General features: G+C 47.9%; 1 protein-coding gene across 1 annotated transcript; it reads left to right on the forward strand.

Moving 5' to 3' along the window:
• Positions 1-5,918: 5,918 nt before the first annotated feature.
• On the forward strand, positions 5,919-10,218 carry EDB91DRAFT_1314088 (uncharacterized protein; the record flags this gene model as incomplete). The annotated part of the gene is made up of 19 exons (XM_041325144.1): positions 5,919-6,153; positions 6,199-6,401; positions 6,438-6,454; positions 6,574-6,763; positions 6,811-7,229; positions 7,275-7,539; positions 7,585-7,616; positions 7,655-7,784; positions 7,841-8,058; positions 8,102-8,144; positions 8,255-8,345; positions 8,423-8,482; positions 8,532-8,763; positions 8,786-8,922; positions 8,983-9,194; positions 9,254-9,359; positions 9,478-9,854; positions 9,905-10,003; positions 10,057-10,218. 19 exons carry the CDS (start codon positions 5,919-5,921, stop codon positions 10,216-10,218), a joined length of 3,228 nt encoding a protein of 1,075 aa, XP_041172111.1.
• Between the last annotated feature and the right edge of the window lie 1,644 nt (positions 10,219-11,862).

An 11,862-nucleotide genomic window follows, 5' to 3' on the forward strand; every position in this document is an offset into this window, starting at 1 on the left:
TGGATGAGGTCAAATCATACCTTGACTCCAGATACATCAGCTCTGTTGAGTCTATGTGGCGCATCTTTGAATTTCAGATGCATGAGGAATGGCCCTCTGTCTACCGCTTGCCAGTCCACCTCCCTGATGAGCAGATGGTTGTCTATGATCCTGAGGATGATGCCCAAGATGTTCTGGACCGTGCTGCAGCCAAGGAGACTTGCCTTACTGGATGGTTCATAGCCAATTCTGATGAAGACCTGGTGGCAGCTGGAGCCCACTGACTATCTCTACCAAGACTTTCCCTCCCGCTTTGTCTGGGTTGACAAGAAGGCATGGAAGGAACGCCAACGTGGAAAAGCAATTGGAAGGATGTATGCTGCTGGACCCAACTCTGGAGAGCGCTTCTATCTGAGATTGCTTCTGACTGTTGTTCCATGTGTGTATCATTTAATCTCTCTCATGTTTGCCATTTGCTTACTATTGTTTTTTGAAGGGGCTACCTCCTATGAAAACCTTCGCACTGTTGATGACCATATCTGTGCTACTTTCAAGGAAGCATGTCAGCTCAGAGGTCTCCTTGATGATGATGGGGAATGGAAGCAATGCTTGAGAGAGGCCTCTCACATGTGCACTGGACATAGCCTGCGAAGTCTTTTTGTCATCATACTCCTCCACTGCCTGCCTACCAACCCTCATCTGCTTTGGAACGACTTCAAGGATAATCTTTGTGATGATCTCCGTCACCATCTCATTCATCGACTGCGCATACAGGATCCCACTCCAGAGCAGGTCCATGACTATGGTCTCTATCTCATCGATGGTCTTCTTCACAAGAATGCCAAGTCCCTCGAGGTGAACTTCCGCTCAAGGTCAGAGTGTCAAGTGGGTTGGTCTGAATTTGAGGACACCTGTGTTCAGTCATGGACAGCTGTATGTGGGTTTGTCTCGGTGCACTCACCCATCAAGAGTATTTGTGATTTTCCCTGAAGATGAAGAAGAGAGAAAGACAAGCAATATAGTGTACACAGAGGTGGTTAGAAGACTGATTGAAGATTGATGTACAATAGATTGTATAGATGTGTACTTTTATATGACAAAGATTTATTTATTAAAATTGTGTTGAGGACTATGTTGAAATGATAAAGACTGGAGGGGCCAATGGCCCCTCCAGCAGAGCACGAAGTGCTCTGCTTGCTTCCTGTGCCGAAGGCACAATGGGCTTGGACTCGTTTTACATGGGCCATCCGATAAGCACCGGAAACGTGTTCCATACCAGCCAACCGATGCACACAGGCAATGTATTCCATATGGGCCAACCGATATGCACAGGCAACATATTTTACATGGGCCGACTGATAAGCACAGGAAACGTATTCCATACCAGCTGACCGATGCGCACAGGCAACCTATTCCATGTCGGCCAACCGATATGCACAGACAACCTTTTCCACATGGGCCCAGCTGACAGCATCAGAGACTCCTCCACCACCATTTGCCCACCAATATACCGAACCCATGGAGCCATATGATGTTCATGGCCACCGGCCGACATGTTAATATCAACCATCATTACTTATGGGCCCAGCTGTTGAAATCGGGTCTCAGTAAGCCTGCTGGCCGAACATTATGCACAGGCAAAACCATTCGATCGGCCGACGTCCGCTGGCCTGTATGGAACAGCATATTTTCAACCTCGGCTGCCTGTATAATACAGACTATGTGACTGAATGGGCTCGTTGGAGAGATTCGCCGGTGTCTCCATCCCAGATCATGAGCACTCCGTCATGACCGCTTGCTATCAACCGCCCATCCCGTGATACCGCCAATGCCTGCACCCGACTACTGTGTCCCTCTGTTTTGTTCAACACAATGCCTTTCCTCAAGTCCCACAGACGAATCATCTTTCCCGAGCATGTCACCATACATCGTTGATCAGAGAAAACTGCGACTGCAGATACGTCTGCTTCATGATCTTCAAACATTCGAACGGGTGTGGTGCTTGGCATGACCTGCGTCATTTTGTAAACGTTAACGGTAGTGTGGACGGCCGAGGTGGACTTAGTTGGGATATTGTGGGTGTCTGGGTCTAAGTTGCAGAGGTGTGTGCACTATGCGTTTTTATGCTTCTTCACGACATTAATATTTCATCAGACGCCCGAGACATGTGGCTGTTATCAAAGCACATTGCTTGGCAATCTAAGCGATTGAGCTCATGCATCTGAGTCTCCGACTCCTGTAGCCGCAGCTTTCCAGATGTGTGATCACACGACCCACTATTGACGCAGGTATTGAAATTCAAATTCGGCAGCAACCTTTCAATCCAAACCATGCCCCAAGGTAGGCGTCACTGCTGTGATTATGACATGAATTACTCTTGAGCGCGTTGCAGGGAGCCAAGTGAAGTTATTTCGACCACTGTCATTGCAGGGGTCCGCGCTGCAGATAGGAAGACAACAAGCACGTTCCATTTGATTTGCCATCCCTCGAGTTTCATTAATGAAGTCGACGCCCATACACATGGTATTCCATCTGGTGACATGTTCATGTTCTGTTCCCTAGAAGGTTCTTAGCGGAGATCTAACGGTTGCGGGGTTTCCCTTGATCTACCGTATAATCGGTACTTTAGGCATCCACAGCCTGGTATGTTTCCAATTTGTATCGAAGATAAACAGTTGTTTCAAACTCTGTTATCATCGATCATCGAATAGGCATTCATCTGAAATCAGTCACGGGTCAATTGCAATTCCATGGATTCGAGGTTTTTAACTTGAATCCAGGTGGTTCCACGATAGCATGTCATCGCACACCGCTCGCACAGCCTACAGGTTCGTCCGAAGTTGAGTCAATAAGCACGGCGGTGTATGATGCCGACTTTCTACGTTGATGATGTCGTGTTTGATCGGACAGGAATCGCATGTTAGACAAGAAGTTCCAAGCCCGGGAGGGGATTGATCAGTTTACGGTAGCAATACAAGTAGGGCGCATGGAAGGAAATGCGCGCAGGATCCAGGTTGGCTCTCGATTGATTGAAAGTGGCCTCGAGATTTGAAATTCAACAAACCGATGGTAACGATGGGTAAGCATTGTAGATGTCCTATTGAAATGAGCCAGTGATTTGCGCAATACAGATACTGTCGAGGTACAATGAAAACTCTCTGTGATTCAAACTGCACTAGTAACAGCTTGCTGAGAGCATAACACCACCATTGGAAGCATAGAGTGCGCTTTGTTCTTACTTGAGACCTGAGTGAAGTGCACCGGTTGAGGATTGGAGACGGGGTGACAAGACTGAGGACATACCAGTGAACCAAACTTGTAACTTGGCCCTTGTAATTCCATCACTCTTGTCCATGATGGATTGATACGATTCCAAGGCTGCTCCAATCCTACCTACCCTAAAGAGTGCGTAGCACAGGTGCTGATTCGTGGTTTGCCACAGGGACTTGAGGTCCCAGCCGAAGAGCTGCAAAAAAAACACGCAGTTAGCATGAAAAAGATATTTGCTTGCATTATATTAACGTACCACGGTGAATTCCTCGTACATGGAATGAATTGCCAATTTATAGAAGCAAGCACTCGCGTTGACAGCGGCAGTGAAGTGATCGACAGCTTCATTGTGGCGCGCGTTATCCAGGGCGATGTTTCCCAGTTGGACACGTAGATACGCCTGATGTGCGAAGGACAGACGAATCAGTGCTAGCACACGAACCTGGGCTTGATCGATGGCGTGATACTCACTTCCACGATAAGACAAGCAAGGGAATTGACGTTGGGATACACAACTAGCTCTCCGACACGCAGCATTGCCTCTTCATGCTCATTTGCATTGAATAGGGTGATGGTCTGAAAATCGCAATGAAGAACGCAGTATGTAATAAAAATGTTACGTGCCTTTATCAAAAAAAGGAAATGATTGGTCTTTAAATCTCCATTCGTGTACATGGACGCGAGGTCGAAAGCTGCCCTCGCGGCCTGAACCTGGTTTTTACCGCAGAGGGCGATGCCCTGGGAGATATGGCCTGCCAACGAGGGTTGAATGCTGACGGACTATGCATGGCACCATCCTCGTTAGCTTTCGTAAGGGGGCCATGATTCCAAATTATGTACCTTAATTGCGTCATGAAGCGCGTGGTCCCAGTCGCAATTCCGCGCCATAACAAATGCGCGATTGGCATAGGCGGTGTAATTGCTGTCATCGGCTTCAATTTCTTCACTTAGCACTTTTTCAGCGGCAGGCAAATTCCCAGCTATGCACGCATTGCGTGCCGCCGAGTTTAAAGTGAGGACCTGCATGAAGTATGTTCGCATTGCGTTATGAGGATCAAAGGAGGGAGCATGCCTTGAAATCAGAGTAGGCTTGAGCCTTGGGCTAAAAGCGACACTTAGATGATGATGGGGCGGCAAAATGAAAACGAAATTACCTGGTGTGTCGCCAGCTCCTTGAGAGTCAGACCATCCTCAGGTTGTGGCAAAGCTTCTTCAGGCTCGGATACAGGCCATTCTGAAATTTTCTTGTCCGCGCCTCCGCTGAGAATGTGCCTGTCATTTGCGGAGAAGGTGACGCAGTTTACCTCGCCAGAGTGCCCGAATGCGGCGATGGTTCGTCGATCCGACAGCCGCCAGAGGCGAACACGGTTATCATCGGATGCGGAGGCAAGGAGAGTGCCGTCAGAGTTCATGGCAATGGCGCAGATAGTCTTGAAATGGCCCTTCCAGGGATCACCGACCTGCTTCCAGGTCGATGAATTCCATTCTTGTATGGTGAAATTGGCCGCTGAGAACAGCCGTGTACCGTCAGGAGTCCAGGCGAGCGAATTAGATTCTCCACTGATATTGAGATTTGCGATGCGAGACCGTGTGCCTGGGTTATAAATTTGGACGTTATTGGCTGCCGCAATGGCAAGATGTTTGCCAGACGGTGAATACCGAATGCAGTGAACTTCTGCATCACACTGGATTGAATTCTTTTCCGGCTTCCATGTTGCTGTGCTCCACAGCGTCGCGCAGTATGATGATCCACTGGCCAACACTGTACCGTCTGGAGAAAAGTGCAGCGAGTTGAGGGTGATCCCGCAACCGGGACCGGGACCGAGAGAAGGTTGGAGAGATTCGCCGGTGTCTCCATCCCAGATCATGAGCCCCCCGACCCGATCACCGCTTGCTATCAACCGCCCGTCCCGTGATACCGCCAATGCATACACGGGATAGCGATGTCCCTGCGTTTTGCTCAACACAACGCCTTTCCTCAAGTCCCACAGACGAATCATCGTTCCCGAGCATGTGACCATACGTCGTTGATCAGAGAAAACTGCGACTGCAGATACGCTTGCTTCATGATCTCCAAACATTCGAACGGGTGTGGCGCTTGGCATGGCATGCGTCATTTTGTAAAGGCTAACGGTAGTGTGGACGGCTGAGGTGGACTTAGTTGGGATATTGTGGGTGTGGTCTAAGTTGCAGAGGTGTTTGCACTATGCGTTTTTATGCTGCTTCACGACATTAATCTTCCATCAGACGCCCAAGACATGAGGCTGTTATCAAAGCTGACCCACTATTGATGCAGGTATTGAAAACCACTATCGAATATGGGATAAATGAACCCGACCCTTTGACCATCCATAAACCAACCACCTCAGGCAACACTTTTCGGTACCTATAAAGGGTCTTACAGACCCGGTTACTATGTTGTGGGAAACCTATCTGCAAGACCCTTCCTCCCTCCATCTAAAAATAGCTTACAGGTAATTTTAGCTCCTTGCACCTACAGTGCCTCCTGCACTCGCATTTGTAGGCTCTGTAGGCTCTGTCTGTCCATTAGTAGGCTCCCATGATATGCAGGGAGGATCACTTGGTAGGCCGAGGAGGCGTCCTTGGTAGGTATTCGCTTATATCAAACCAAGTAGTCCTAACTATGCTTGTCCCAAGTTCTTATCGCCATGACTCTAACGAACTCCTGCAATACTCGCAAAGCTCAAATTGTATCCTCTGGCCTTGGACAACACTTCATGAGCCCTAGGAAAGCGAGAGATAAGAGGAAGACTCAAGTCCTTGTCAAGCTGCCTGGCGCTGAGCTCAAGCATCGTTGTTTACTTTCTCAAATGCAACGACTCATGGATCCTACATCCTCTAAACCAGGCCGTTCTCTTGGTACCACACTGGAGGGTCCCTCTGGTGAAGCAGACAATATAAATCTAACCAACGACTTCGATTTTGCAGGCGCTGAAGTTGAGACGGCACACGCAGTATCTTCTGATAGGCCCGCAGACTCGGAGACCAGTCCTTCCAAGCAGCGCACTCTTCCAGATAAATCAACGGGTACATTATATGCTAACTGGAAAAAGCTCATACCCACCCTCGTAGACCCGCAATTGAAGTATTATGCGCGCACTCTTGGCCAAGCCCTGGAGACAACTCACAATGTTATCTCTGCGTGTGGCACTCTGTCATGCGCTCAGAGAAGGACTAGTATATTGTGTCTATTCTTTGATAGTAAGTAGTACTTACACTAATGCCCTATCGCACAATCTAACGAGTGTGAAATACGCCAACAGGATTTATATCAATTGATGTACTAAGTTGTGAATGTTCCAGCCTTCCGCAGGTCCTTCTTCATCATGGGCTATTCCCTACTGCACCTTCACAACCTCATATGGCGGTCTCCGTCGATCTATTGTCGTTTTATCGAGCGTTATTTGAGTGCTCTTGCAATGCCATCAACGCTCTCGCATCCGCGCTCAAAACTCACTATTTGCGCCGAGGGTTTCAAGTGACCGACTCACACGTAAGTCATATTTATGTATTGATTAATGCTACTAATGTAAATTGAAGGGTGACATTGTGCAGGAACCCTTTCGTCGTGGTTTAGGTTATGCCATACAGTGGTACAATGTCCTCCAGGTCGAAATCGAGCGCCAGGTCGATGCAGTTCTCCAACAAAGTCGAGATCTTGTGGCTGGTCTTCAATCACCTCAACCACTCGCCTTAGCGCATGCAGAACATTCAGCTGAAATTGGCTTACACCATGGTCAATGTGCATCACTCCTCATCCAACGATGTCCAGCGTGTTTCGGTGGCGCGCTGTTTGGAAGACCCGTTAACCAAGGTGGCGACATACATGTTGCTACCGACGGGAATTTTCATCATCGCCACCGCCGATCTGCCGGCAACTGTCCTCCCTTTTATGAGCCCACCTACTTCCTTCCTAAAGGGTTCATTGACACGGTTGGGCTGCAGAATTCACACACAACGTAAGCGACCTGTGCAAGGTACACACACCCCTTGTCCCTGACGAGGCCATCGACTTGTGTGAGAACGCATATGAAGCTGCTGACAGGAAAGAAGCAAAAAGCGGCGATGGACAGCTTTGACGACACGGGATTGATGGCCCTGATTTGCCGTCACGACATCCCACTTTTTTTTGTTAATATTGATTCCCCGGGCGAGCAACAGAAGTATCCGATTGCGCTGATCGAACATTTGTTCACATTGCTCCCTCCTCAAGCAACAGTGGTGACGCTCTATGACATCGGATGTGTTCTTGCGCGGACCCTTTCAAAAGTATGTACATGCTCTCAATTTCCTCCATTTTCTAATCATTTCCAGTTCGAGATCCTCCCCAAGGATACCTTATCACAGTCTGCACTTCGTGACCACTGGCGATGCACGCCTACAGTCACGAATGGGCGTGTCAGTTGGCGTACAATCCTTGTATGTGCATTGGGCTAGGGTTATCTGATGGTGAGGGCACTGAACGGCTGTGGTCTCGGCTTGTTCGCTTGATAGGTGTCGAAAGGTCGTCATCAGTACGTTATTTTGTTTGTATCCTACTGACATGTACTAATTGCCTTAATTCGTTTAGCGTCAGCGTCGTATCTGGTTAATCGACCGTCAAGCAACTGCGATAGGATCGGAAATGAAATCAGACCTGGGGGACTGGCTTAAACGCCGTCTCAAGCGGGGTGTCAAGGACCAGGGTTCTGCGGCGCTGGATGTCATCAACCGTTCCGAAACATCTGTGGAGGACCTACAAGCTCAGTGGGCTGACCAGCAGGCAATCCCAACTCTCAATTCGTGCGCGTGAGTAGCCACATCATTTTTGTACTATCAGTAGTTAATTAAGACCTCAGACTGCCCCCACCCGTCTGAAGAAAGAACTAGATACCGTCCTTACTTTACAGGCCTGATCTGGATGTCTCGGATCGAGCCTTGCAGGCCACCAAGACTATGCTGGAGAAGGAGGCAGCATCGGATGACACTCTCGATGTCCTTCGAGAGCCTACAGAGGGGCCATGATCGTCTCATGACGAAAGTCGAAGCGTTGTATGCTTCACTTAACGTCAATGACAGGTTTCCCGAGCTCGACGGTGTCAATCTCGACTTTGTTCATGTCCTTCTCATGGCATGCGATCTCAAGATGAATATCCTGAAAGCGTGCAATCAGCTAGTTTTTTCGAATGGGACAAATTGGATCGTGCAGTAGGCGGATCGCACCAAACATTAGGTAAGTCCTCACTGCTAGACTATTCCTACATTCTAACTTTATTTTTCAGGGACGAAGCTTCACCAACATACTCGAAAGGCTATAGCCAAGCGTCAACCTGCGCTGATGACGGCAATCCGAAAGTTTAACTCTTACTGCGAACGGTTGGAGTCACTGTATGATCCTACTTGGACTATTCCCCTCCCTACCCCCCTTCCAACAAAATTAGCTGAACTACGTGGTGACCAGACATTAATGCAGGATGTCTGGGTCACGCCGTCAATGGGAGATGTGCCTCGCTGGTTGGAAGACTGCGGACATCAGGGACGGAATTCGTGCCCTTCTCAAACGTGACCAGTGCCAGGAGGAGCAAAAACGCTTAGGCATGGAGGCTGACAATTTGTGCCGCTTCTTCAGAGAAGAGCTAACTGCACTGGAGCTCTCACTCCGATTGCCCGAAAGTAAGTTTGATTCTCGCTATTTATTCAAGGTCTCATTGATCCGGCCTTGCTCGTTTATAGATAAGCGCTTTCGTGTTCCATTGCAACAATGGCACTCACATTTTATCCGCCTTCAGACGCGATGGTCAAACTCGCTTGCACCATCGGCTCGGTTCACAAGCCGTGCAAAAGAGGCGCTAGACCGCGCTATAGCCTACTCTGGAGATCCTCAAGATACTGTTCTTAATTTGGCTAGCATAACAGTGCAGGACCCTGCTCCAGAAGATGAACCAGTTCGTCCCTGAGGTGGATGACTTGGACTCGCAGGAGCTTGAGCCTGAGCAAGCTGCAGCTTGCAGACATCCTGGAGGGTGATGTTGCTAGAGCGGAGTTTGATGAAGATCAGAACTTAATGTCCAATATGTGCGCTGACATTGTGTGGGATTCCCCAGAGGTACGTCAATGTCGTTGACGGGCCAAACATCACTAATATTTTGTAGGGTCTCCTGATTGATGATTTCCGCGCCCCATCTCAAGATTCGCATGTCATTGTGGCTGGACGGGTAGCGACACGAGTACGACCGTCGATGGGTGGATTCCCCCAACAAGTTTTTGAGCCGAGAGACATCTCATTTCTTGCTTCTCCGACAGCGTACCTGAATGATGTTTGTATCAACGGCTGTGCCATGCTTCTGCAGATAGATATCCCTAACCCCATTGTAGCTATCTTCTCCACGCACGATCTTCCTCGCATTCACTACAATGCAGCCGATGATATCCTTTGGCGCAATACATCCTGGACGCGCTATTGGGAGAAAGATGTGTGGATTATCCCAATTCATAGGCCAGCTAGTGTTGGCCATTGGGTTGTTTGTGTTATTTACTTGTCGAGAAAAGAAATCCATCTCTTTGATAGTCTCGCTGAACGAAAACCGTGGAAACACGACTTGAAAGTATGTTTATTTTGACTTACATGCGATCATGAGTTTGATATCTTTTACAGGACATCATGAAACTTGTTTGTCGGCTTCTGGTAGTCGCACATCAACGAGACAAGCAGGTACATATCGATCTGGATGGATGGGTGGCTCGGCCATTGACTGTGAGTTCAAGCACATCTCTCATGTCTAAACCTCAATTTAACAATTCACGCAGGTCAAACCACTCCAGACTAATGGATATGACTGCGGAGTATGGATATTAGCAGCCATGATTGCTGTCCTACGTGGACGACACATTACGCGACTACAAGAGGAGGAAATGAGCGACTTGAGATATTACCTACATGCTCGTGTACTTTCTATACCTGCCTTCTAGCACGCATATGCTAACAGTACCCTAGACCTACGAATTTCCCATTGGCGAGCCAATCTGAGACCTATACTGTAGAGATATGACACTAGCTTCGTCACATTGCAGCACGTGACCCGAGTCACATTGGTGTCACAGCTTTGAATGACCTGGGGACCTGTGCCACACAAAAAATAGCTTAGCAAATTGTGATGCTGCACCTTGGCTTCTGGCTGATTCATATATTATTGTAAAGCCTGAGAAAAAACAGGTAGAAACTAGCTCGGCCATTGTTGTTTTATATTGTTTTCTGTATGGTTTTCTGTATGTTTTAACATATGTCACAAATTAGCTTGGTCCCCAAAAAATTGGTGTGACAGTCACACAAATAGGGTTTGATGTCGTCGAGGCTGTGACCTGTGACGAACTAGTGTCATATCTCTACAGTATTCGTCTTTCCCTACCATCATGAGCGGGAGGTTACCGCTGAGGACAAATCAGGGCGAACAGAAAGGCTATCATGAGAATACATATCCCTGAACGTCGGCCGTATATCATTAATATACTTGCCGAGGCAGAGAGTCTTCGCCCTACCATCATTGAGCTTGAGGATTACCGCCTGAGGACAAATCATGGCGCATCAGACAGGCTATCATAGAATTGGCATATCTCTGAAATGCCGGCCACATAAAGACTTGCGATATTATGTACATACTCGTGGGCTTTCCTTACCAGTAGACTAGGATCTGCATTAAATTCTAAGTTTTTGACTCGGATTAGCACAGCCTGTCTGCTAACTTGAAGGACATATCATGGTGTGCTGCTACCATATTTGAACACCAAAGACACATCGCAACATGTCAGACAGGCTATCACAGACTGTATGATGAGTTCTATATGCATAGTAGATGTATTGAAGAGCTGTCAACAAAGAACGCTTGTGTAGTTAGATTGACATGCTGCAAATGCCTTCCACTGGCACTACCATTTTTGATCTAACTTCGGCGTGTCCAAGTCAGATGGCGCTCTGTCACATGCAACTCAGTAAGTGTCATTAATATCGAACTCCTACTTATTGAAAAGACTTCTCCCTGCCATCATTGAGCTGCCAGAGGACCAGTCCTACTAACACATCAAACAGGTTATCATAGACTCCGAAATATCCTAACATTCGGCATACTATGTACTAGTATCTTACCTTTCTCGCCATGCCAACATCGCTCGTATTCATCGCCAAACCGCTCTCAGCATCCATCTCACTGTTGGAGAACCTCCTTCCATGTCTAACATCGCACCTGAACAAGCACCAGATGTCGTCAGTCAGTGAATTCATGCTGAGTGCAATGAGCGGACGGTTATCGGACAAGGAAACTTGTGCGTTTCATTAGTGTTCGTACTAAAAGTGCACAAAGCTAATCATGTACAACTGAAGGTAATCCTACTCGTTACAATAGGCTACAAGATACCTGCCGCCGTTTGGTGAAAGTCAATGGCGTGAGTCATTCTATACTGTCATGGAGGATTTCAGGCTAATATATGTCTTGCAGCTCATGTTTTGACGTTAGTAGGAGATATATTCTCTATTCTATTGGCTAATGGACTCCACAGTAGGCTCTTCAGTAGGCCTTCAATCCTCCAGGACCTACTGAAGTCCGATCAGACCGCCGTGAA

The sequence above is a fragment of the Suillus paluster genome (assembly GCF_016628075.1).
Source record: "Suillus paluster strain FC165 chromosome Unknown EDB91scaffold_87, whole genome shotgun sequence".
NCBI lineage: Eukaryota > Fungi > Basidiomycota > Agaricomycetes > Boletales > Suillaceae > Suillus > Suillus paluster.